General features: G+C 36.9%; 1 protein-coding gene across 2 annotated transcripts; it reads right to left on the bottom strand.

The window, feature by feature from the left end:
- Positions 1-164: 164 nt before the first annotated feature.
- fancc (FA complementation group C) lies at positions 165-24,883 on the bottom strand. 2 transcript variants are annotated; one of them, XM_067522156.1, is made up of 15 exons: positions 24,653-24,883; positions 21,704-21,941; positions 19,515-19,602; positions 19,242-19,336; positions 14,517-14,624; positions 14,351-14,415; positions 13,802-13,966; positions 13,378-13,534; positions 10,313-10,368; positions 10,117-10,216; positions 9,079-9,154; positions 5,770-5,878; positions 2,866-3,040; positions 1,395-1,607; positions 165-895 (listed from the first exon to the last, which is right to left on the bottom strand). In XM_067522156.1, exons 2-15 carry the CDS (start codon positions 21,899-21,901, stop codon positions 737-739), a joined length of 1,764 nt encoding a protein of 587 aa, XP_067378257.1. In that variant the 5' UTR covers positions 21,902-21,941; positions 24,653-24,883; the 3' UTR covers positions 165-736. The 2 variants fall into 2 exon arrangements, with proteins under 2 accessions (XP_067378257.1, XP_067378256.1); XM_067522155.1 differs by having other exon boundaries at positions 21,704-21,922.
- Positions 24,884-26,187: the final 1,304 nt, after the last annotated feature.

Below are 26,187 nucleotides of genomic sequence, written 5' to 3'. Positions count from 1 at the left end.
ATTCTGTCTCAAAACATAGAGCCCACCTCTCTGTGACACAGTGATCAAGAGCCTTTGCTACTTTAAATTTAAATGATTAATAGGGAAAATATTAATTCTCCAATAAAAGTAGTAATGTAGTCTTTTTAAATGTGCTTCAAATTATAAATCAAAATCCAAAACAGTCATTCTTCAAATTTATTTAATAAAAGTAAAAAATATATAATACAGAAATAACCTTTTACTTACATCTTATCATAAACTAATATTTTGTTTTGTAGAAATATATGCTGTTAAACAGTAATTATACAAAGATAAGAAGAAGCAGCATGTGGTTTTCCTTTAAACTTAAATGTCTTGCAGTCAGCCTTTGTAACGTGAAGGATTTATACCATGAGACAATTATGAGTGGGAGGGCCCTGACACGCTGTACAAGCTGCTGTTTCTTTGCAATGTGATCTGTCACTGTTCAAACGTCCTTGTGGACCTTGTTGTTGCGCTGTGTGTACGTGTAATTGTAAAAGCGTCTCCACATAATCTGTCCTCGCTGTGCAGTTTTGACACACTCTTGTCATTGTCCCACGGCAAATCTAGACAGTATTTAGTCTCATTCTACAAATGTGTCTTGAAAAAACCCAAGTCGAGGATGAATTTACTACTGTGTGGCGATGTACATTAACGTCTGTGTTTGTTTGAATATGCACTCTCACCTCTTTGAGTGTGTAAATGTCTTGGCATGGTTCTCAGCAGCAGGGCTTTATGCACCATGCATGTGCGTTAGTGTGTTTAGAAATGCTTTGATCCTGAGATGAACTCTGATAGCATCGCTTGATAAGCAGCTTCTTTCGTTCAGTCTGAGCCCCAATGAGTGGAGAATACACACTGCTTCATCAACCAGACCAGTCTTGTCCACCACCTGGACACAAACACAAACACACACACACACACACAAACAAAAAATAATCAACAATTCTATTTTTTTTTTTACAGTGACACAGGCAAAGTCAGCAGCAAACTACAAAATTGTATTTCATCTTAGATTTTGTAATATATCCACATCTACTGTAAATTATTAAGAGCCCATTTCACATCTATGAATCAAAAAAGACAAAAAAAAAATTCCATGTACACCATATGGAATTAAATTTTTGGGATAAAAATATAATCGTTGGCACCCACAGTTACCTGAAAAACCAAATGTCAGATAACTATCTAGAATAAAATGCTGTATTAAACTAATATTTAGGCAAAATAAAACACATTTTTCAAAACTTTGAGTGCTGTTTGGAGAAATGCTTTGTTGCAATTTATAAGTTATACACTTTGAACATCCATTCTCAAGTGTTTACAAATTATTTTGAAACAGCAGAAATGTACAATAAATTAGTAGTGATGTGGCTGAAATGTTTCCTTACCGTCAGTAAAATCTCTGTTGATCTTTTCAGGGACTGTTGAAAGAAAACAGCAAAGCTGACTAAGAGGTTGAGGATCAATAATGAGGACAGTGATGGTTGCTGAGGTTGTGGTGACAGCAGTGTGACCAATGACTGCAGGTGGTCAACAGGAAATGGACCGGCCAAGACCATAAAAAGGGACCGTAGGTGGTCCCATGCTTCTTTGGCACGTACCTGGAAGCATACGTCACATAATACATTTAAGACTAAAGTAGTTTCCCTGCAAGTAAATACCATAGCAATTATCAATTCACAAACTATAAAACAAAGATAACAATAACCCTGTGTAAGTAAGATCATAATGGGAAAGATGGTCGTGATGACAGTGAGTCTCCCAGGGTTATGAGAGGAGACACAAACAGGAGACAGAGAGATGAAATTCAGGCCAGCTGGCCAGAGGCTCACAGAGAAATCAATACTACATCACCCTTTTCACCCAGCTCCCCTCCCTTATCTGTATCTCTCCCTCTTCTCCACAGTCTCACTCTTTCCCTCTCAGATAGGGGTCATCCATAATTTATTTTTTAATATGTTATTCGTCTCTGTATTTGTTCTACAGCTTTTAAAGATGACACACCCGCAGAGACCATACAGTAGACCATCCACATGGTTATGTTGTTCATTTGTGATACTTTACTTTTTCTCCAAAAACATGAAATGAACCTTAAACGACGCCTTCACTGATTTTGAACGTTCTTCTTTTACTTGTAGTTTGGGTATTACATCTATTACATCTCTCTATATCTAGCTGAAAAAAGCCAGCAGATGACATTACCTGAAGGAAACTTCAGTTCAAATTATGTCACCTTGTTTCTCACACTATGGAGTTTATAATCATGGTCAACCTACTTTTCCAGAGCACCCCAGATGACATCATCTAAACTGCTAATGATTGGGGGTTTTCAGCTAAAACTAGAGAAATATTTTAATTTAGGTAAATCTGAGGTAAGTTTAAAGACATTAATGTACATTTACACCCTAAACTAAAGATCAACGGCTTTCGGCTTGTCCCTTTAGGGGTCGCCAGTGCGGAACATGTTCTGCACGTTGATTTGGCATGTGTTTTTACGCCGGATGCCCTTCCTGTTGCAACCCTCCCATTTTTTTGTCCGGCCTCGGCACCAAGGTTGCCCTTGGTGGCTGGGTGGGGCCACACCTGGTGGGGTGGGATTCAAACCAGCTGCCTTCTGCATCCCAATCCAATGCTCTACCACTGAGACACCAGCCCCCCTATTTACAGCCTAAGCTAAAGCCATAAAAAGCAACTCCTTTAAGATCCTGTAACCAATTTCGTTTCTAACTATAACTGCCTAGAAGTTGATATTAAGAAGTCACATTTAAAGGTTTCCAAATGAAAAAACAAAATGAAGTGCATAGAGCCATGCAAGTGGCTTTTTGAGACATTAGGACAGCTTTCTTAGGAGAAAAATACCAGTTGTAGAGCTCTGTGGTGCCCCCGGTTAGTGGGGTGGTGGTAGAAGGTCAGGAGCCACAGCAGGAGGTCACAGTCCTCAGGTCCTGACATTACCAGCAGTTGGACAGTGACTTGCACCCAATAGCCACACTGAACCAATAAGAACCAAGACTCAAATATTTTGTGGTGCCCCCTAAAGGACAGAAGGAAAAACCACACTTAACACTACAAATAAAAGACACAAGTTAGCACTTGGTTCCACTTGTCATCATGGGTCCAAATGAAGTGGAAATGATGCTGCAGCACACTAAAGAAAATTAGTAGATGAGCACATGCTGCATGAACTGCAATTAAAAAAGAATGGAATCACTTATCATAATCACTTATCTGGAGTTTAAAACGTATTCATGACCTCGTAATTTTGCATTTTGACTAAAAAAACCCATATAACAGTTAACATATTTTTTTCAAAATTATCAGTTGCATCTTGTGGCTGTGCCATACAGTGATTCTTTATAGTGTATGAACCCTTTCTGGATAATGAAAACCAATATTATTAACATCTGTGTGTTAATAATATTGACACACATAAAAGTCTAGCATTTTGATCAGTATGACGACAATTGTTTGTGCATCTGGAAGGCCCTTATTAGATCAAATTATATCTGGGTCTTCACTATTAAAGACTTCAAAGAATTGAGAATGGAGAACATGGAACAAAGACCACACGAAGAGCAAGATATCCAATAGGTCACAAAGAACCCCAAGGAACATCTAAAAGGTCAGTCTGCAGATGAAGCCTATAAAGACCCGGTAAGTGGGTAACAAATAAAGCTTTTGACTGGAGCTTCCCAAGTTTACAGGGCTAATAGTGCTATAAAAAGGTTTTAATATCTATAAAAACCAAAGTGATTTGGGGGCTTTAATTTACTTCCTGGCACTTAATCCAATATAGCCTCAGTTTTTCCCAAGGTATTTGTGTAAATATGTACAACTTTCTCAGTCTCCAATTCCTGTCCCAAATTACTCTCGTATCCACATCCACAATTGTCAGCCTAATAATTTACATCCAAGTTGTTGTCAAAAGAAGTAAAACTGACTATAAAGCAGTTCCAAGGTGTTTTTTTCCTAAACGTATTTCGTTTTCAGGGAGCCATACAAATTCAAAAAACAACATTTGCATCATAGGAGCTTTATTGATGAGGCACAACTTTGAGCGACGGCAAGTAATCTTAGTCCCACGGCCACTGCCAGATTGTAAATTTCCCATTGGGATATTTAAACAATCTCTCCATCTAACTGACAATCAAACAGAGACATACGTTTTTTACAGACTCGTTTCTGAGTAGTAGTAGTAGATGCTAATTTTAAAATTTTAATTTCTCTGCAGTTCTGGTATCACACAGAGTAGCAGCTTTTTCAACTGTTAATACTTCAATAAACAACAATAAATCAACATTCTGCACTTTTATAGCACTTAAGTAATATCTTAAAACACAAAATCCTCCTTAAAGCCGTTGTAAAGTACTTCTTGTTTAGTTTTCGCCTGTTCAAACTCTTTTCCATTTCACAATTTGACAATTCAAACTAGGTAAGCAAAAGGAAGAACCCGACTAGAACAGAAATGACTACCTACTGTAATAACATTTTAATATCTAAAATATTTCAAGAAAGAAATAAAAACAAAATAATTAAATAAAACATAAAAAAATAAGTACAATAGTGTTTGTCTGTGCATATCATCTTGATGTGCTGAAATAAAAACGTAGGACTTAAATAAGAGACAAATTTGACAGATTTGGGTATGGATGTCTGAGTGGGTTCTTATAAGGATTATGTAGGTATATAATGTTTTTTTCTTGACAGATTTTTGAATTTCTTGAATTTCTAAGGTTCTGGAAAATTGTGATGGGTATTTTCATCATTCTCTGAACATTTAAGGACAAATCACAGTTAGGTTTAGCATTAGATTGGAGAAAGTGTCTCGGGTAATTAGCAGATTATGCAATATTTAAATTATTTGCTAGCTTTAAAACATTTAGGGCGACACAAAAGAAGAGAACCTGAGTATCACAAATTAATAGAATTTTTAAAAAAAAAAAAAAGATAGTATGCAAGTTTGCAAAATGGACTGAGATTTAGGCAGAAAGAGAGCTATAACAGAGCTACACAGCCGTAACCATGAGAGTATGACTAAAAGTTAGAACAGTGATAAAGATCTTACTCTCTCAATTGTCCCTAATAGCATCATTAGAGCTTTCTTCATCTCCCCCCTTTCCCCTTGGCTCCCACGTATAACTAGCAGCATCGCTCTACAGGACCCTGGCAGCTGCATCTTGAGTCAGAGCAATACGACATCCTACTTTCCCACCGCTGGCTTGGATCAATGTTTTGGGAATTTTGTATGGAGCTTCCAGAATGAGGCGATGGCGTGGATAATGGGCCTGTTAAATAATGCAGCTGGAGGGTATCAAGTCAGCAGGCTTCATTTCTCAGACATCCACTGCTTTGTGCATTTTGACTCCATCCTTTATCCTTTTTTTCCTTCAAAGTCTGTCCAGGCAAGACTACTCATTCTGCTTCTCCTTATTCGATACTAATATAGTATTTATTTCCTCTTTATACTCTCACCCTGTTTCTCTGGTTCTTCTTCTGCATTACTTTTTTACCTCTTATTGGGCTTTCCAACACTTGTTTTCACCACAGCTCTCTCTTTCCCAAACTAATAGCCTCTAATGAGCACTTGGAGGAGCCATGCAGTGCACCAGGACCTCTCTGCTGTGATACAAGGGGAAAAATATCTGAATAACCACCTCCTCACCAGCAACTAATGGAAATAAGAAAACCACACAGGCATTCAGTAGGGTGCTGGAAGCAGACACACATTAACACATTCTCTCTAAGAGACTTTCTCACTCTAACCTGGTGCTACTGCTGCTGTCTCCATCTCCCTCCTCTTCCTCCTCTATCAGTCTCTGTAATGAGCCGCTGAGCCAGTTCATGTGGTGTCTCCAAGCCTCTCGAGGCATCTCTGTAAGATTCAGATATACAGACAAAATAATACTGTAGTATAGCTATGCGGGTTTTACAATCAATTAGTACTCACAAAATTCAAAGCAAGCTACCTAGTCAGTATTAAAGGAATAGTTCACCATTGTGAGGAAGATTTATTTCTAAGAGTATCAACATTGATTTAGATCAGCCAAAACATTAATACTGGTGGTCTTGATAATGTCATGGAGGACAAGGGTCAGCGTGGCTACTCTGAGGAGTCTGTGGCTACACAATACCATATGTAGCAAGTACCACTTCAAATCTTTTACTTAAGTAGAGGTGCTAAGCAGATTGTCTAAATTTTAACAAGTACAAAGATAAATGTATTCTACTAAAACAAAAAGGCATGTATTTAAACCTACTTATTATGGCAAAACATTTGCAGTAATTAGTAAAAATAAGAGTCAAAGTTAATTATTGGTAAAAGTAAAGCTGATTTTAGCCACCTTATGTGCTGACAGGTGGTTAACTCCTAATGATAGATAAGCATTTATTAGCTGATAATATATATTAAAAAAAACATGAAATATATTTCCAGTAAACCATCAGGTGGTGCTAATGTGGGGACTGATTGGCGTACATACACAGTATGGTAAATGGTAAATTCTGCACAAGCTGTTCATGAAATGTGATCGGATTTTTACCAAAGTCACAAATATTAACAAATATATTATTTATGAGCTGATAAAAGATGAACAGTCCCGATCTTTTATGTCTTTATAAAAACACACCCATTAAACATACAAAGTGATGAAGAAAAAAATAATGGCAACACTTTGGATTGTAAGGTCACTAAATGTCAAATGGAGTTAGTTGTTAGCAAATCTGGAATTCAATCAATTACAAGAGAACGGAGGTGTATTTTACTACTCTTGACTAATAAATACACTCAAACAGTGTCAATGTGCCATTTACAACCTGCACCAGCTGTGAGACATGCCCCCCAAAAAGAGATCGCTGAAGACCCTCGGATCAAAAGTTTTTGATTTGCATGTAGCTAGAAAAGTTACAGAGTAATCTTAGATATTAGATAATAATCAGTCCACAGTTTGACATATTGTCTTTAAATAAAGATGATTTGGTACTGTGGGTGCCCAGCCAAGATCACTTCAAAGGCACAATACAGGATGCTCTAAAAGCTAGTGTAAGACTTAAAGGATTTATTGGAGTTGGTCAACGTCCTTGTTCATGAGTCAGCCAAACACAAAACATTGACGTATTCTATCCATGGCAGGACACCTCTGCTCTTATAAAAAAAAAAAAAAAAAAAACAACTGCAGAACGCCCAAGAAAATCCATTACGCTACTGAGAAAATGTGTTGTGGACAGATGAAATAAAGGTAGAAAAGAGAGAGAACTATATGTCAACATAAAAATATCTTCCCAACAGTGAATTACATCATGAGTTGGGGCTGCTTTGTGCCTCTGGACTCAAACCGAGAAGAGTAAGCTCTCAGGTTTATCAAGGTATCCAACCGGATAGTGTCAGGGACTCTGTCCTCCAGCTGAAGTTCAGAAGAAGCTGGGTGATGCAACGGGACAATGACTCTAAACATCTAAGTAGGTTTACTACAATATGGCTTCGGAGACACAACTTTTATCTTTTAGTCCTGTCAAAACCTATACTTCATACCAAAAGACATGGAATGAACTCAAGAGAGCCTTTTACAAAAGACGTTTTAAGAATATGGCTAAGCTAAAACAGTTTTGTAAGTAAGAATGGTTCAAAATTCCTCCTGGACATTGTGCTGTGTACAAGTGCTGCTTGGGGTATTGCTACCAAAAGTAATTCAACCACTTGTTGAAACACTGTTGCCATTACTTTTTCCACCATCACTTTTTATGTTCAATTAGCGTGTTTAACAAAGACATGAAAGGTCATGACTGTTAGTGGTTTATTAGCTTAGGAATATTGTGTTTGTTGATAATTGTGGCTTCGGTGAAAATACACATTTAATGAAGATCACATTTAATGACTAATTTATGCAGTAAAGCAGGAAATTACCATACATTTTTCTTGTGAATATACACAAAACTGCAAACAAGAGCTATGTATACAACAGTTAGATCATACTCTTTGCAAAAAATGCAATACAAATATTTCCCAAATTGTCCCAATAAAATTTCCCAATAAAAGACATACTGCTGTTCAGTGGAAAACACAACAAGTCATTTGGGCATGTAAAGTAGCTTTAAGAGACACATTTTGAAATATTAGGCACAAGGTTTTTTTTTTGTTTTTTTTTAAAGTACTTTAAAAAAGTACTCTTTGTTCTTGCAATTGCTTCATCCTGCTTTTTCAGCTACTATTTTAACTGCTTAAAGAAAGGAGTGGTGTTTGTCACTTGCAACACCGTTCCATCAAAAATAACTAACTCAAACTAAATTTTCATTATATTCTCACGTAACTATTACCAACTAACAAATAATACTTGATATCTGGATCCATGTCTTCCCTTCCAGATTAAGTTTTCACAAGACAATGTTAAGACTCAACTTATAACATCTTCAGAGGGAGCACAAATAATAACAAAACTTCAAAAATTAAATTTTTCACAGCACTATTCAGTCTCCGGTGAGAAATTGTCCTTCACCACACACATGCACAGCAATAATTAACTCACAGCTCTGGCTGTGCTCCAGTGTGTCCCTAAATGGCTCGATTCCTGTAACTCATTCCTGCCTAGAGGCCAGTCTGGGCACACACTGATAAGCACTGTTCACAGTAGGTGAGTGCAGGGGTCTTCAATAGAAAAGACTACCCAGTGTAAACACTAGTAATTCCTAATCCGTACAGATAACATACTCTACTTAATGAGAAGATTTAAAAGCTGCATTAGTAATACCACTTAAAAACAGGCAACTCATCAAACAACAATCTATGTATAGATTTCACGAGTGATGACACCTTGCTCCTTTTGAGAACACATGAGCTTCACTTTTTTAGATTGTGTCACTTAATATATGACAAACACCTAACACAACTATTAACTATTATTCATTAGTAAAAACAAGACACAGAAGTCAATTCACTCTGCAGCAGGAAACCTGTTTACAGAACGTTAAAGAATAACTGAAAACACTCTTACACTGCAGGGTTCTGTGCACTGTGTCAAAGTGAAAAATCCAAAAGGAGACAAACGCACACAAAGAGCATGGCTTTATCTGCACACTGACCTGATGGCAGGGTCAATAGGGGAACTATCAAGCTCTGAGGTGACTGTGGGAAGAAGGTCTTCAAAGATACTTGCTTCTGAAACACCACAAAGCACAATTTTCCCAAGATTCATAAATGTAAATCATACTCACCTCACACTCATACATCACTGTGCTCTGAAAGCCTGAAAAATGACATTTTGAATGGGAGGCTGTGTAAGAGTGATACAGTAGGTGCTGAAATGTAATGTACCGTGTAATAGGTAGCATTTAGTGCAGTGTGAATACCCCCATTAAAACAGAATCTGCTGTAAATACACTCTAGCACTGCCATCTAGTGGTTAATAGAGGTGAAAACCAGTTAAGCTATGTTTGTTTTCTAGCCTTGTAACAGTAAAAGGTGACATGTCAATGACATCACTCCTCACAATCATACTGGATCCTCTGAACAACAAGACATTATTTATATACAGTATGAGAGAATCTGCGTGAGCTGAGACTTTTAGCAAATTTGGAAAAGTACTGTACATATTTTCACATCAGTGGGCCAGCTCAAAATGCTTATCACAAATTACAGGTCTTGTGCAGTTACTATCCGCAACTAGATCATTTAAAAATCAATTAGCATTTTTTAAATCACGAGGCAGATCATTAAACCATGGAGTGTGTAGTGTGAGCTCCTTGCTGAAGAACAAGTGAAACTGATGTGGAGGACTCATTAAATGTCAAGTGATCTTGCCTGCAGAGATGAGGTAATCATTTATTGTATCTGAATGTAAGACCATGCCATAAAAGTAACCATTCAGGAATCTCATTGTGACAATTTGCACTCAGGGGAAGTTATGATGGCATTTATTTAGTATTTTCTGAAATTTTATTATCAAGATTCAAAGAACATTTTTAAATCCCAGAAAGAAATCGCCTGTGCTTGATTTCTTATTAAAAACAAACACAGACAGATCTATTGATAATGTATACAGTCCTAAGTCTTAGCTGGCAGCATTGCAGAAAACACACATTTATGTCTGGAACTTTTGTTGAAAAAAAAATGAGGCCTACCTGAGGCTGCAACAGTGCTAGTTCCTTTAGGAAACAGCTGGTAAAGGTTTGGATAAGAGACTTAACTGACTCATTTTCTTCAGCTTGTTTAAGTACGGACCTTTCAGAGATACAAACACACATGTACAGTTACAGCATACTCCATCACAAAATATCAGCAGAAACAGTGATGCTGAAACAACAAATCAACACTCACCTGAAAATGTCATTTGTGACCAGGAATATTGAGAAGTGCTGAGCACAGGCCTTAGGCTGGAACGAGAACACACTATAAATTCAGAAAGCACAGAAAATATGCTGTGACTAGTAATGATACAACAAAAAAAGCTGTTTAAAATACAGACCACTGGGTGTCACTGTTGCATTGTCTACAAAACTCTGCTTTAGTCCCTGTTAACCACTAATTTTACCACTCAGTCCCTGCATCATATACCCCCACATGCTTAATCTCTTATCCACTACTAATGCACACTCATCACATTTTAGATTTAACACACTCTAAAACGCCTCCCGCCTCACTCTCCCAGTTTATGTATCTTGCATTCCCCCTTCCACACTCTAATATAGGGACATAGGCTTCGCTATATAATGAAATCATGTAGACTACCTTCAGGGCTTTAATCCTGTGGTGTAATACAGAAGGAGAAAGATAAAAGCAGGGTCAGAATGGAATATGAACATGTTTTTGTACTCCTTTAATTGATTCAGTAGTAGGATTGTTTGCACTGTTATTTTACTGTACTGCATTACACAGGTGCGTTTCTGTTATTTTGACTAGCTTCAGAAATATGGGCTGAACAAAAGCACCACGACCTATTATCGCACAGTTCAATTACTACCTTTAACATTTAAAGACAAATGAATATTATCATCTTCAAGAAAGACCATTTTATTGGAATTCCTTTGTTTCAGCAAGTTGTACCTAATAAACTGACAATTGAGTGTATATATCCTAGTCCAAGCACACATACAGTCATAGTAAGAACAAACAGCACCACACAGTGTTTATATAGCGTCACAACACAGTTCCAAAAAAACAAAAGCTTTCATCCTCAATTTTGCTATGCGTGTCCTCTCAGCCCAGAAAATGTCATTAATCAAAAAGAACAGGCTTCACATGTAAATGTTTGCGTGGACATCTGCAATATGTTGGCATAAGGTTCATGTATGGCAGTGTGCATCTGGGTATGTGGGTTGCATGTCAGCTGTCATGGTTCCCCTAGTGAAAACAGATGGGGTTTTGTGTCCTGCTCCATACCTTACCACTAACACTTCAAGGAGGGTCAATTACAGCACGCAACAAACATCCTGTTTTTGGCAGTCAGGCCCAGGAAGTTAGTGTTTATTGTTATTGGGCCTGCATCTCTCACTGGATCACAGGGGGGTGGGACAAGCCAAAATGAGGAATGTGAGCCTAATTTCATGTTTCCCATTTTGATTGCAGTTTAAACAAGTGAGTGAAAGGGGATGCAGGGAAAGAGACAGTCTGCTGAGATGCCTCTACTTTTTTTGCTTTTGCACACGTGTACCTCCCAAACTTGCCTACACAGATGCTTGCATGAAATGCACATCTAACATCCAAACAACCTGAAGGCTAAGTAAAACCTAAACATACACCTCCCGTCTTCTTAACGACAGACACACAATAACAGATGTAATATCATAAACAAAAACATGGCAACTGAAGATGTTTGTTAGGGTTTTTCGTGCATACATGTGCGTGTGAACTAGCAAGGTGATAAAGAGAGAGGTAATTCAGAGATGGATGAAAGGGTAAACAAACAAATCCATAATGGAAAAAGAAGTAAACAGATACAATGACTGTCTCTCTGTCTTACACACACATAATCAGAGTTAGTTTGATTGTTTACAGAATTTAGTAGTTCCTACAAACCCATCATGATGGAATCAAAGGCAATCAGCACACTGGAATATTCCTGTAAATGCAGTGTTAGTAATTCATGTCCACACAAAAAGAAACTTGTACAGTGTTTTGCGATCTGGCTTAATTTTTGAGAACAGTTCAAAACCGAAAAGACTGCACTGCTAGCTTGTTATGTACACAGCTCAAGTGGACCATCACTCTTGAAGAACAGAAGTGACACAACTGACAAACTTTACCTAACTTAATATTAGGGAAAATGGCAGGTAAATTCTTATTTCCAAAGAGACTCTCTCACATGACATGACCACCAAAGCCAATGCAATCAGTACCTTAGGGAAACAGGATTTTATATCTATGCCATATATAACTAAGCACACAAGGTCATTTATTGCTGTGCACAGACTTTGGCACAAACAGTTTGTCAACAAACAATAATCTGCTCTCCTCTACTCTATTTGTATGTTACACCTACTCAGTGCATTTCTTTAGAGACATATCCAGGTTCCAGTAGACATTGCTGGATTTAATTTCAGATTAGAGTTATCTGAATTTACTTTATTGTACTTTTAATTTAGTTTCTCACAAGGCTGCACTAAATAGTCTAACGTGTTCCAATTTATTGTGGGATCATCATCTTAATAAATAGTCAAAAGAACCTATAAATCAAAAATCACTTCTCACCTTTGAACTGGGCATGATCTTAAGTTATATGAAGTGAGGAGTGGCCAAAAACTCCAGTGACAGAGAGTTCAGTACTACCCCAGCACAGTAAAGGCTGTGTAGCACAAGCCAAATGATGTGACAAGTGGTTTAGAGCTAGCCAAATGACGTGAGATGCATGCAGAGCAAAGCCAGAGGGTGAGAGCTAGCCAGGCAAAAACAGTTAATAAAGACCCAGCAATGAAGCATTTCCAAGATCGATGTACAGTATATTAAAATAGTTCAACTCTATAGTAGGCCTTATAGTGAAACTATTTGATTTCACAGTTTACAAAACAGTTACAAAACCATTTACTGTTGGTTTTTGTTTCATATGTTTGTATATTAAATCTCTTTCAGTTCTGAGACAAGATATTTGAAGATGTGACTTTGGTGTACCTTTGGTGTTTGGAGTACCTGTGTTTTCTTCACAATTTTATTTAGCTTCACTGCTTCTTCATTGTATTGTATGATTAAATAAGACATTAATAATTAAAATAGTCAAAAACAAAAAAAACTATTGGATACTGTGCTAAAATCTAAAACGTTTACTGATTAAATGACCAAATGTATATGTACAATACACATTTTGGGGATGTTATATCAATGTCAGAAATATGTGGCTTTCTTCTGTTTAAACCATGATCTTATAGATACCTAATTAAAGAATTACTAACCAGCACTGACTGTGCTACTTGCTGCTCCAGATTCTCTGGCGTTGACCCTGTGACGGTAACCACAGACTCCAGCAGACTGACCACTGCTTCTTCCAGGCTGGACAGGCTGTGATACCACAGACACACAATTGCCTGTTCCTCTAATAACAGGCCCTCCCTGGAAACAAGCAGGTCTGATTATTTTATATTACACAATATTATAATCTGTCTCATAACACTGGAGATATTCCACTCACATACTGGATACATGTTTTGCACAACATAACTAATATCTGAATCTATAAAGTAGACTGCATTGTATTGTTGGAATGTGAGCAGAAAGTACAGCTTTTATTTTCCATTTTAAGAGCACTAAAGTCCATAACATAGTAAATGCCATAATCTAAAAGAAACTCCATCCCTGAGTCTCTCTATGTTCTCCTACCTTGAGTAGGCAGAGCTCAGTGTGTGCAGGAAGTCTTCACTAATAGCTGCTCTGACACAAGTTGCTGGCTGCTGTAGCAATGCACCAATGAGAGGAGCAGCCTCAGGACAAGTGACCAGAGGGACACAAGCCTCTGATGTAGCCAGAATGTGGTCACATGAACACCTGTGTGAAGTCATTCATTTAATGTTGAACAAGAATGAAATCTGCATTATCAAAGTGAAGAGATTAGCAAATTTTAAACTTTTGTACCGCTTGTGTATTTTAAAACAAAATGTTATAATAAACTTAAGACCAGCTTACTGATAACACTACACATTATAATGTCAATGAGGAAGACTACCTATAGTGAAAGCTAGCGTTAACTACAGCTTAGGTATTTACTCAATTCAACAGCAACTATTATAATCATTGATTATTTAAGATTTTTTTTCTTAACAAAAACGTCAAACATTTTCTAGTTCTAGCTTTTTAAATTTGAGAATCAATTAATAAATTACAGTACAAATATAATCTGAAGGTGCATCCCTAGTTTCCACTGTGCTGTACCTTTCATTTACGTTGCCCAGACAACTGCAACCATTTCCAATGCTTTTCTGCAGTAGTGCGACCATCTGAAATTAATTAAAAAGCACATTTTACAAATACAGTATGTTGACATATATCAAATACATGATATATCTGTCAGCCCAACAGGAATATGGGGAAACAATACCTTTCTCAGGACTTTGAGATGGTACTCTTTAGGTGGAATGCCCACACGCTTCATTAATTCCTGCACTGCCACATGATCCTCTTCTGTAGCAAGCTGACACAACACTTTCTGTTGGGGAGGCAGGAAACAGAATGTGCAGCAGATTATTGCCACTTTATGTGTATATCTGTAACAGCGGAGAAGACTTTAATACAATCTGCTCAAACCCCAAGATCCATAACATCAAAGCTAATTAGTTACTGGAATATAGGACGACTCTGCTGGTGTCATCATTTGAACCACATGAGTAGAGAAAAGGCATTCCAGTAAGTGAGAATGTATGGACAACATATGAGCAACTTCAGAAATGAGCATTCTTTGTTACAGAGAGCCTTGGTGTTTTACAAGCATTTTTCAGAAGGGGCCTCATCATACAAGGATAAAACCAGACTAATAAACTCAGCTGATCTCGTCTGTGAAAAATGCTAGCCATAATGAAGGAACAAAAAAGGCACATTATACTCAGATTTTAAGTTACTGTATAATGTTACAGAAGTTGGTAAATCATTTTCGAAAAGAAAAGAAGCTTTAAAGGACGCCTTCACTGAATTTAAACTTGCTTCTTTTGGTTCTAGTTTGGGAAGTACATTTACAAAAATACCATTAAAATTCCCTTTGAATTACTTATATCAAAATATTTCTCTACTTCTAGCTGACAAATGACTCCAGATGACATCTCTTGGAGGAACCTTTAGTTCAGATTATGTTATCTTGATGCTCACACTATGGAGTTTATAATTATGGTGAACCTGCTCCCCCAAATGACATCATCCGAACTCCTAATGATGAAAAATGAGTTTTTAAGCTAGAACCAGAGAAATATTTTAATATAGGGAAGTCAGAGGGATGTTTGGATGATTAATGTGCATTTACACCGTAAACTAAAGCCATAGAAAGCAAGTAAAAAATTGGTGAAGTCGCCCTTTAAGGCACGTTGGCTTATACGACTACCAATGTTGGCATGTTCAACACATAAAAACGATCCCACATGACATTAAGTGGTAAATGATTAAAAAACAGATTTTTTTGACAGAATTTTTAACGACTGCTATTCAGTTAGAAGTGCAATGAAAAACCAAACAACTACAATGTTAAACTGGGGATAAACACGGTTTTCTCCATTTGTTGATTCACTAGTACAAAGGTCATCCAATAGGAACTGCTAGTATCTAACATCTTCAGCATACCTCTCTTTTTACAACTTGGATGAACCAAAGACAAAATCATCCATGCCACTAAGTGTAATATAAAAATGTACAAATAATACCTGTCAAAATACAGATAAAAGGGGATTAACAAAAGATGGGGAACAGCACAACATGTAGAAAAAGATGAGGAAAAAAATTGAAGGAGGAAAAAACAAAATCCCAAGCAGAGGAGTGCTGAAGTGCTGTTGGTGTAGCTATGTGGTTTATTTGGCCAGGCCCTACAGCACGCTACGATGCTTACTCTCCACATAGTCTCACAAAACAACCCCAATCACTACCATCTGAGAGCCCTCAAACCCTGCACATTGAATACATACACAACCAATCACACTTATCCCACCCTTGGTAAGGCAGAGCAGTGGGGCTGGGGGATAAAAAAGGAACGAAGGTTGGTTAGCTGGAATGGCAGAGAGAGACTGGAAAGCACTGCGATGGCTGCATTTGGAGCCAGGGGAAAAGGGTGTGGTCACCAGAGGAATGAGATGAAGGGCAAATGGATAGATGGATGGCAAATGCTTCAGGTCAAAAGTCATCTTTCTCTCACAAAAAAAATAGAAACCAAGCTGGCTTTAGAGGCTTGGACATGATGCTGAAAAAAGAAGATAGATAGAAATTATCCCCCCATAAATCTAAAATTAAAACACAAGATGTAGAAAAATGCACAAGGCAAAGAGCTGGGTTGGTTTTGATGGGTGCCTGTTAACAATTACTAAGCCATGATTGAATTCTCCCAAAACCAATGAAAGATTCAAGTATAGTGTCAGATGCTCAAAACACTACACACAAAAAGAGAAAATAAAATGAAGGAAATGAGAGCAGAAAAAAACAATATAATAAATCTACAAGCGTAAACCTGGTGTACAGACACAGTACATGATATAATCACCATTCTTTAAATAAATACATTTTTGACTCCAGTGATTTGATATAATTTTAAATACAAAATAAAATTGTTGACTCATGCATGAAAAATCAACAGTTTGTGTATTTCCAAGGTCTGTTATCAAGACTAAATCTTGGGATTACTTGGGATTATATGAGTACGCTAACATAATTTGTAATAATTTGCATTTAGTTGTTGCTACAAAATGTAGTAGTGGTTGCCTTTTTGTTTTGTGGTGGAGCTATAATTTCGGATCATAAAAAGGTGCTCTAAAATGTAAAAACTGTTTACTGATGGGCAGCATCTACTCACAATGACAACATGCCTTTATGACCTTAATGTTCACTGCTACTGCCAGCCAACAGACAGTCACAACAGGTAACTCCCCGCAAATGATGACACCAATAGCTCAAACAATTGCTTACATTAAAAGGAAGAAATATAAGTAGAATTTTATTTTGTCACAAATGCCACTCACTAACAAACAGATAGATAGAGGGGAAGCATTACTGTGACACTTTTATTTTCAGCAAATGTGAACAAACAGTTTGAACTGTGTATTAAAACTATAAAGCAGCCACAGTGGCTGCAGGGCCTACCTGTGGTTCACCCTGCTAAAGTCACTAGAGACACACATCAAAGATTAAGGCATCAAACAGTCTACTGGCCCTCTAATATTGCACTCTCATGCAACTTATCTGTCATCTCCTCAAAGATTGTGCCATGTTTCCTGAGCACTGTGTGGTCTCCCTGATAGAACAGAGAAATCAACTGAGGAACAGACTGATTCAGCTAACGACTATCTGACATAGCCTGCAGCTGTGTGGCTGTCCCCAGCTTTCATCTAACCCTTTGAGAACAGTGTCAAAGAGAGTCGGACATGAAGGGGTGAAGCAAAGACACGAGGGAGAAAAGCCAAAATATGACAATAATAAATAATAATTTAAGGATACAAATGCAAGATTAATAACAGTATATGCAGTAGCAACAAGATTTGCACCAACACAGTTTTAAGATGCCCGCTTAGCACTAGACCCTTAGTCTATTATGGAGTCAGCAAGAAAATGTTGGGGAGCACGATCAGACAGGGCTAACAGAAAACAGGCTGCATTCTACGTTCCTGAACAGGGAGTCCAACACAACGCAGACACAGGGACAGACAGACACACAACATCTCTGAACTAAAACTGTACATCTGCCCTACTCCCCCTAGACAGGCTAAGCTGTGGTGAATAGGTTTTTTTGTGCTTCCTGCCATTCCTGTCATTTGTGGGAAGTGATAGCTTTTTTGGATGAGAAGAAGAGAATGAGGAGAAGCTGCACAGTTTGTTATGAGTTGATTGTTCTTGCGCTTCTTAATCTCTTTCAACTATTGGACAAAGCAGTGAAAATGTCCAAAAGACTTTTTAAGCCCAAGGTGATGTCTTTAAATGTCTTGTTCTGCTCGAACAAGTTTAAAGTATAAGATTTTACTTATTATTTACTTTATTTAATATCATAGGAAACTATAAAAATCACCAAATATTCACACTTAAAAAGGTGGAACCAATTTTTAGGAATTTTCACTTAAAAATTACTGTGGCGGCATTGATTATAAAACAGTTTCGATTCATTTCTATCGATCTAAACAAATAACCAAAATAATTAAGCTCTCTACCAATGCAATCATAAAAGAACAACTGTTGAGCAGTTACATATTAGTAACATTTAGAATTATCGTGCCTCCACACTACTTAAAAAAAGCACTATAAATTCTTCCATGGACATCCCTCTGCAATTACTCATAAGCTATATGCTTATACAACTTTGCATACAAAAAATATATGCCCACACGAAATCACACAGACATACTGTAGACAAACACTATGATGCACACATGCACTCCTCTTCCCCTCTTATGGGTCAAAAACCATCTGGTAATTTAGAGGTTTACTTTCAACGCACTGTTTCAATTAGCAAGATGTTTTATTAGATGAGAAATTAATCAAAAGAATACAAACACACAGTTAATCTGGCAAAAATGTGAAGGTTCCACATTGTTTATCATAAGCCATCTGTGTGAACCCTCTCAAAGTTGAAAATTGCAGAATAGTTTCTTCCCTCTGTTCTCTTTCCCTCCTTTGTGTATGCGCCTTGAAGACACACAGTGAGTAGGATCATCTAACTATAATATAAAGGCTGATCCTTCTCTGATGACAAGAGGCAGTCAAACAGTCAATTTTAATTATCCTTTAAAATATGTTTTACAGTTCTGGCTACATAAGGCTTAGACTAACAGAGACCCAATCTACCTCATTCATCATCCATGTCCCACTATAGAGGAGACACTGAGGGCTGGCAAGGGAACTCCTATTAAAAGCAAATTAGACAGAAAATCTCTTCAGCAGCCCATAGGCAAAGAAAGACACATTCTTTGAGGAATATTTGTTAAAAGAATGTCTGTAATTGGCAACCAATCTGTATGTCAAACCTGTCCAGAACTTACTGAGACATAAACAGCAAACAGATCAGGCCTGAAAATTATGATCAACAATTGGAAGTAAGAACTACATAAATAAAGTTCTAAATGGCTGGAAAAGGTAGCTTTGTCCATACCCGTATCCACTGATTGGCCTTTCTTTCCAAAGGATTGCTTGGATGTTCTGAGTACAGTCCCCACAGACACTGTAACAGGAGCTTTCTGCTTGTGTCTGCAGACAAAACAGAAAGACAGAACATATTACACACCATGATTTAAGCATCATTACCATCATCATTAATATTATGTCTGTGAAATCTGAAACAATTGACTTTAGATTAGGAAGATACTATTAACCATTTGAACCGTCCAGTTTACTCCCCTAAAAATAGTCATAAACGTGTACTCACCATCAGCAGTGACAAAAGAGTTCCAGCACAGCCGACCTAAAAACTGTCCTAGAAAGGGCAGCCTCTTCATGGTTTCTGATGTGGAGCTCTTACAGACAGAACAGAAATACCCAGGGAGAGAAGAAAATGTATTAATAACGTTTTTCTTTTTTCCACCGACTTTCACAAATTCTTTCTGTCTCTGACAGCCTGAAAGAAGCACATAACTTGTAGACAAACCAGTGACTCTTGCGAGAACAGAAATTTTCGCAGGATCTAACACACAATGCCTAACATTACAAGATGAAAAATAAGTATACTTAATGACTTAAGCTACTGGGTTGTACATAAGGCATATCCACAGGTGTACAGTCCAAGCATGCCCAGCTCATGCTTCACCTTTCTTTCTTATGTCTTAGCCATGACATAATTCCCACCATAGTGTGATTGGTGAGAGATACAGAGAACAGAACTTGACAGAGAACAGGCCTCTGGCCCAAAGTGCTATACCTGTAAGAGTTTAAATATGTGTGTGTCTGCTCTTGTTTATCCAGCTCAAAACAACAGGCCATGTAAATCAATTCATCTCACATGGATGGACATCTAGAGAGGTGTCAAGCTAGGGAAGACATTGCATTTAAGAACTTTAATAACAATTGATGGGAAGAAGTATATTTTAATAATAGCGAATTGAGTTTATCTGAATGTGAAATATATAGAGAGCATTATAACTCTTAGTATTAAAAACCAAAACCAAACAGAAGGTAAATTTTTTTAAAAATTTGGCAGCTCCACAGATTCTAATATGACAAAACATAGCATTTGTCAGAAGACTATGTGACATTAGTTGTGGTTGTCCAGGAAAGACCACAAACATTGAAATCAAGCTGGAGACGAAATATTTCTTCCAGCTGAATTTAATTTATTTTTGACACAGGAAAAAATTGAGGTACATAGGTGTGCAACATTGTATTGTTCGATCTGATTGCCTTTATAGGTTTAATAAATCAACAAAGGCCCAGTATTATACTTGGACATACAGTAAAGATGCTCATATTTCTAGAGAAGCACTTTAAGAGAAGAATTCAAGAAATGCATGCAGAATGTAAATGGCTTAATTAGACTTTCTCTCAATGCCCCAACTATGTGCCCAACAACTCCACCAAAGCTGTCTTTAACACAGCACTTACATAGAGTCTTCCTATCAATCCAACAACACATGGTAAACATTGTTTCTCCATGAATATACTAGTGAATCTTGATGCAACCAAAAAAGAATTTCTATTTACAGTAGGAACTGTACAATGTTCTAACTAATGAAGAAAGTTTGACTCCTTGTCTATCTGATGCCCATAAGAATGAGCCTTCACAATAGAACAACAAGCAAAGCCAAATCATCATCAAACCCTTGTCAACATTTTCCTATTTTATTAATGGGCTTTGATTTGATTTTATAATTATCCTAAAACTAGTACTTTTGGTAGGTATATCTATAAAAATATATGCATTGTAAAGAGTCAAATTTTAAAAACTAAGAAAAATATTTCTCATGGGAAGAGGAAATTATGTGGGGCAGAAATCGAAAAAAAGGGTTATAAAAGGTATCAAACCCTTAAAAGCAAGAGCTAGATGAAAGAGGCATGGCTGAGGTAATTTACACTGACATCTAACATTCCTGCTCCCCTCCTGTCCTCTGCCCCATTCCCAAATTTGCAGGACCTGATATGGGGATACATTAGGTTAACACTGGCGGTCCCATTGCGCCTATTACCTAACTAACTCAACAGCACTGCCAGCTAAACATGCACAGCCTCTGCACAGCACAGTGCAGCCTCTGTTAGCAGAATCCTACCAATGCTGGGCTTAACGTTCAAGGCCTGGCTTAGACGGAGAATGAGCGTGTGCATCTGTGTGTGTGTGCGTGCGTTTAGTAGACATTCTGGTGTTTAACTAAGCTACTGACATTTTACTTAGATGGCTGATTAACCCTTCTAATTTATTTCATTAGCTTAGGTGTGTTGAGCTTGTAAAACAGGCCTTTTAGGGGATATAGATCATTTAGTTAAAGTTCAAAGTCATTTAAGAGGTAAGGGAAAAAAAATAAAAGTGAATTTACCAAGTATGAAAATCTTGGAGCATCCTTGGATTGTGTCCAATCTACAAAATAAGGGTTGTGAAGATAAAAGCTCAAGAAATTAATTTGTGCTTACCATGGCATGGATGTGAGCGAGGAGTTCCTGGAGAAACTCTTTTAGTCTACTTAAGTGCAGACAAGTGTCTTTCTGAGTGTCTGGACTGTCAGCTTGACTCCAAACCACTGCTTTGTCCAGCCAGAACTGCATCTCTTGTACATTCACCAAGGGTGATGATGTTTGCTTTTGCTGGATCATTGATTGCAGCTGAGACATTGAGTGACCAGGTGAACCTACCTAAGAGCAAAGAGAAATCCTAGGTAAGACAAAGAATAGTCAATATTTTGTTATATTTCTTTCTTCCTGGATTTAAGGACTGGCAATGGCAACATCAACAGTTTAAATGTTTTGTTACTTCACAGAGTAAAATATGAATATGAATTACATCGGATTTGGCGCTGATAAAATAATATCCAACTCTATCACAAAACAATGATAAAATCTCAAATGTTTTTTGAAGTAAAATATTAAAATTGCCCACTTAAGGCTCTATGGAGCAATGATTCTATTAGTAGTTCCCCTTGGTTTGTGCACACACACTAACATGAAAACCGTATGAATACACAAATTGTGCAATCCTGCCTATTTCACACTGATTATTGTTAACTAAGAAAATTCAGGAAAAAACAAAGGGAGCACGACCATTTTACACAGCTACAGCAATTTTAAAAAATTACAATATTAAGTTTTGGTTAAACTATTATTAACAGTGTCAAATAATCATAAAACTGCAGTCTATAAAATATTTTGATAATTGAAATCTCCTTATATATTTGCACAATACAGTTCACTGATAAAGATTTCTGGATAAACCACAATTTAGTTATGTAAATCTAAATTGAGGTTTACATAAATTGAACAATGTAATTGTTAGGATTTAATAAGTGTACAATATGTGTGGTCCACATCATCCACCAATTTTTATGAGAACAGAGGGGCATAATTTAATAATAGGTGGAAATCACATTTAAGTCAACTGTGTCAAGTTCTTAGTAACACACATTAATAATCAAACTTTTAAGCTCCAAGTGATAAAGCCACCACAAAAACAAACTTTCTCTCACACTTTCTCTCTCACGCTTTCTCTGTCAAAGGCCTACTGAGAAATAAACAGTACATGCTTTACTCTTTATGACAGAGCCAAAAATATGGGGGGGGACTATTCACAAGGGTGTGTATGAGGTTGTGTTGAATGGTGTGTGGGTGTATTTTTTTTTGTGCCATAATGACAAGTCTGTGTGGGGCACCACAGGGCTGTGTTTTATGATCACCTCGTTACACACGATTTGTTTAATGTCTTGCCATCATCTCTGCTGGAAAGCCCCTATGGCTTGCTGATGTGAATATATAAATACTCATTTTCAGGGAGGAAAAAAAAACCTTCCAAATGAGGAACAAACGCCTCTTGTTGAGGGCTCAGTTTTCAGTAAAGCAGAGGTGGAAAAGAACCCTAAGCTTAATGCCCACGAACCCAATCACTCACAGCAGTAACATGTATACACATGCTTATATACTATAAATACACAAAGTTGTTACCGCAAACACACGTTACACGTGGAGAAAAAAAATGGGTACATGCGCACAAACAAACAAAATTTTGACAGCAGCTCTAGTTATGGCTGAACACCTTCTGAAGCAGGAACGAGATGTGACTGGTCAAATATTATCTTTGAAGATTTGTTAAACTAAGCTTGTGGACTTTGGCTAAGTTGAAGTTTACTGTTCCAATTATGAGATTGTTGACATTATTTCAGTATAATCAACTCAGTTTAACAACACTTTCTAAAAATGTACTTCTATACGCTTCAGTAAGTTATATTTCATGACATCTGGATAAAAAAAAAAAAAAGATTAGTGTAAGAGCTGTGTCTTAAAATGAATAATTCAATGACAACAACATTTTGCTTCTAAAATGCAACATGTCCACTTGCTGCCACGTGTTATTACACAACTTGATAAATGAATGCAAAATGATAACTAATAGACATGTATCCATAAAGGGCATGAGGGATTAAATCTAAAACCATGAATTTAATTTATTCTGCTAATTAATTCTTCTATTAATGGATTTTGGTGGTATTTTCACTAACCAACAGTCAAAATAGTAAGTTTAGTAACACACGGTAAATAAACAAATCAAATTATCATGAGTGGCTGCAAATAGTAAATGTTGGGATTCAACTTTGAAAATTTACTTAAAAATACAAACTAGATATGTTTGAAAAGATATAAAAAGTATGTGCTTTAATTTCTAAAAGTTAATTCTCAATTACTGTGCAATAAGGATTTTAAGTTTCCACATAAAACCTGTGTAATTAGTTTGTTGAACCAGATTTGGTTTCCTAAATCAGACTTGCACAGATTTGAGGTCTTTCACTTTAAGATTAATTTGAGTTAAATTTGAAAATAGCCTTCTGATAATCATCTCTGAACATGTATTATTTTGCAATGTGATAGTCAAACAACCAAAAGACACAAGATGGATAAGATGGAATATGTAGGGGCAATTGTTAGGGGCAAGTATAAATCTTCTGTTATTTAACTAATCCATTCATAAACCAGTTGTTCAACAACTGCATCCAAAGGTAGAGTTTCTAAATTGCTTAATTATTCATCCAGCTATCCAAGATTTAAATCAATTTATGTTTACAATGCTACAAACGTGACAAAGTTTTAAATACTTGCATCTAAGAAGCTTAGCATTAGTTTAGTATTTTTCATAAAGATATCGTTAAGATATCGTTGACCCACCTAAATATAAATAATTATAATATCTATATGCAAAAACTTAACCACACCACATGGTGCCAGTATTTCACCCAATCTAGTATGACTTCATTTGTTGAAAATCTCTCGCTTCAAATTAGGAAATCTTTAAAGCTCAACCGCTTTTTCTGTTTGCAGTTTTGAGTTGTTACACACCACAAGCGAGTTGCTTTTCATCGACTACTACAGGAGCTAGCTTACCGTTTTTTCAGCTGTTGGCTTGTACCAAGGTTTGTCACTCGATGGTCTTTATTAATGTGGGATACCGTTGCCTCGAATGTTGACTTGCATGTAAATAAAACGCACATTCATAAAACTGAAATGTTCAGAGAGTATAATTCAGCTATATTTATCGATTTTTTTATGAGTTGAGACAAAAAAAAGAGCTTCATCCAGTGATATAAACAAACTGAACTTCCCTCCTCTTGTGCAGTTCCGTGTCTGGGGGAGTATTATTGGCTTTTACCCGGCACAAACTCGTGACGTCATCCTCGCACAGCAGGCTGGGAAATGTAATCTGTAAAGGCAGCACATTCACGATTCAACATTCAGACAACTTTATTGATCCTATAGAGAAATTGCGTTGCCTTGTTACAGTTGCTCTACGCAGTAAAAGTAGAAAAAAAGGAAAAGCACCTCCATCAAACCAAGGAGAAACCACATAGACAAACAAATACAAACTACTCAAAAACAACTGACCACAAAATAAGATTGATGGGGTAAATACTAATTTACCTTAAAATTAAAATAAGTAAATAAAGTAAATATTAGATGGTCCATTTAGACCTGTCAGTCCCCTTCCTTTTTCCAGAAGGGGGATGAGTTGAGTAGTTTAATGGCCACTGGGAGAAAGGATCTCATGAATGAAGTTCCTCTGAGTATCCAGCAACATACTATGTAAAAACAATACAAATGCAAATCAAGGTAAGTTTCTTTGTAGCCTACAGCACCATGGTTATCCACTGGAATTCAATCCAGAGGTGTACTATAAAGTATATTTCTGAGGTGTTCTACTTTAATTTTTACTTTTTTCTATTGTCTGGTACTTCAGACTTCACTTCACTACATTTTAGAGGCAAACAATTTTAATCCACTATTTGATAACTTTTCATTTCAGAATTATACTATCGTCATACGTCTTTTTTTTTCCAAATGTAAAATTCTTGTAACAGAGTATTTCTGAACTGTTGTATTGTAGCTTTTACTTAAGTGCATTAAATGGTCTGAGTGCTTCATCCAGTGTGAGATGTTGTATTTAAAACATTTAAAGATTGCTTTTGTTGACTTAAATCATAATCCTTTACATTGTTTACAACCATGATTTCTAGAAAGGTTACTTACAGTATCTAGTGACTTCACTTGAGGTGACTCTATCTCTATTATTTACTCATTAATTGTTCAAGTGTCAAAAGCAGTGTCTGAAACATGCATGTGTGTAATGGAATGTAAAGATGCGTCCACTTCTGAAAATGTACACCTTCTCTGTGCATATGTTTGTTCTTACTGTATCTGTGTGAGTATACTGTATATGTGTTATGTGGGTTCAGCAGGTAGAGCAGAGTGCGTACCATGGCCAAGAATTCAGGGGTCCTGGAGTGTGTCCCTCTGGAACCCAAAGCAAACACTGAGGGGTTCCCGTCCTGTTTGGCTCATACTGACAAATCACACAGAGGCTCCAGCTTGACCCAGAGCAGCCTAGATTATAGCACCAGGAAACAGTTGTTTAAACATATGTA

Source organism: Channa argus, chromosome 11, assembly GCF_033026475.1.
Source record: "Channa argus isolate prfri chromosome 11, Channa argus male v1.0, whole genome shotgun sequence".
Taxonomy (NCBI): Eukaryota; Metazoa; Chordata; class Actinopteri; order Anabantiformes; family Channidae; genus Channa; species Channa argus.
This window is presented reverse-complemented; position numbering and strand designations above follow the sequence as displayed.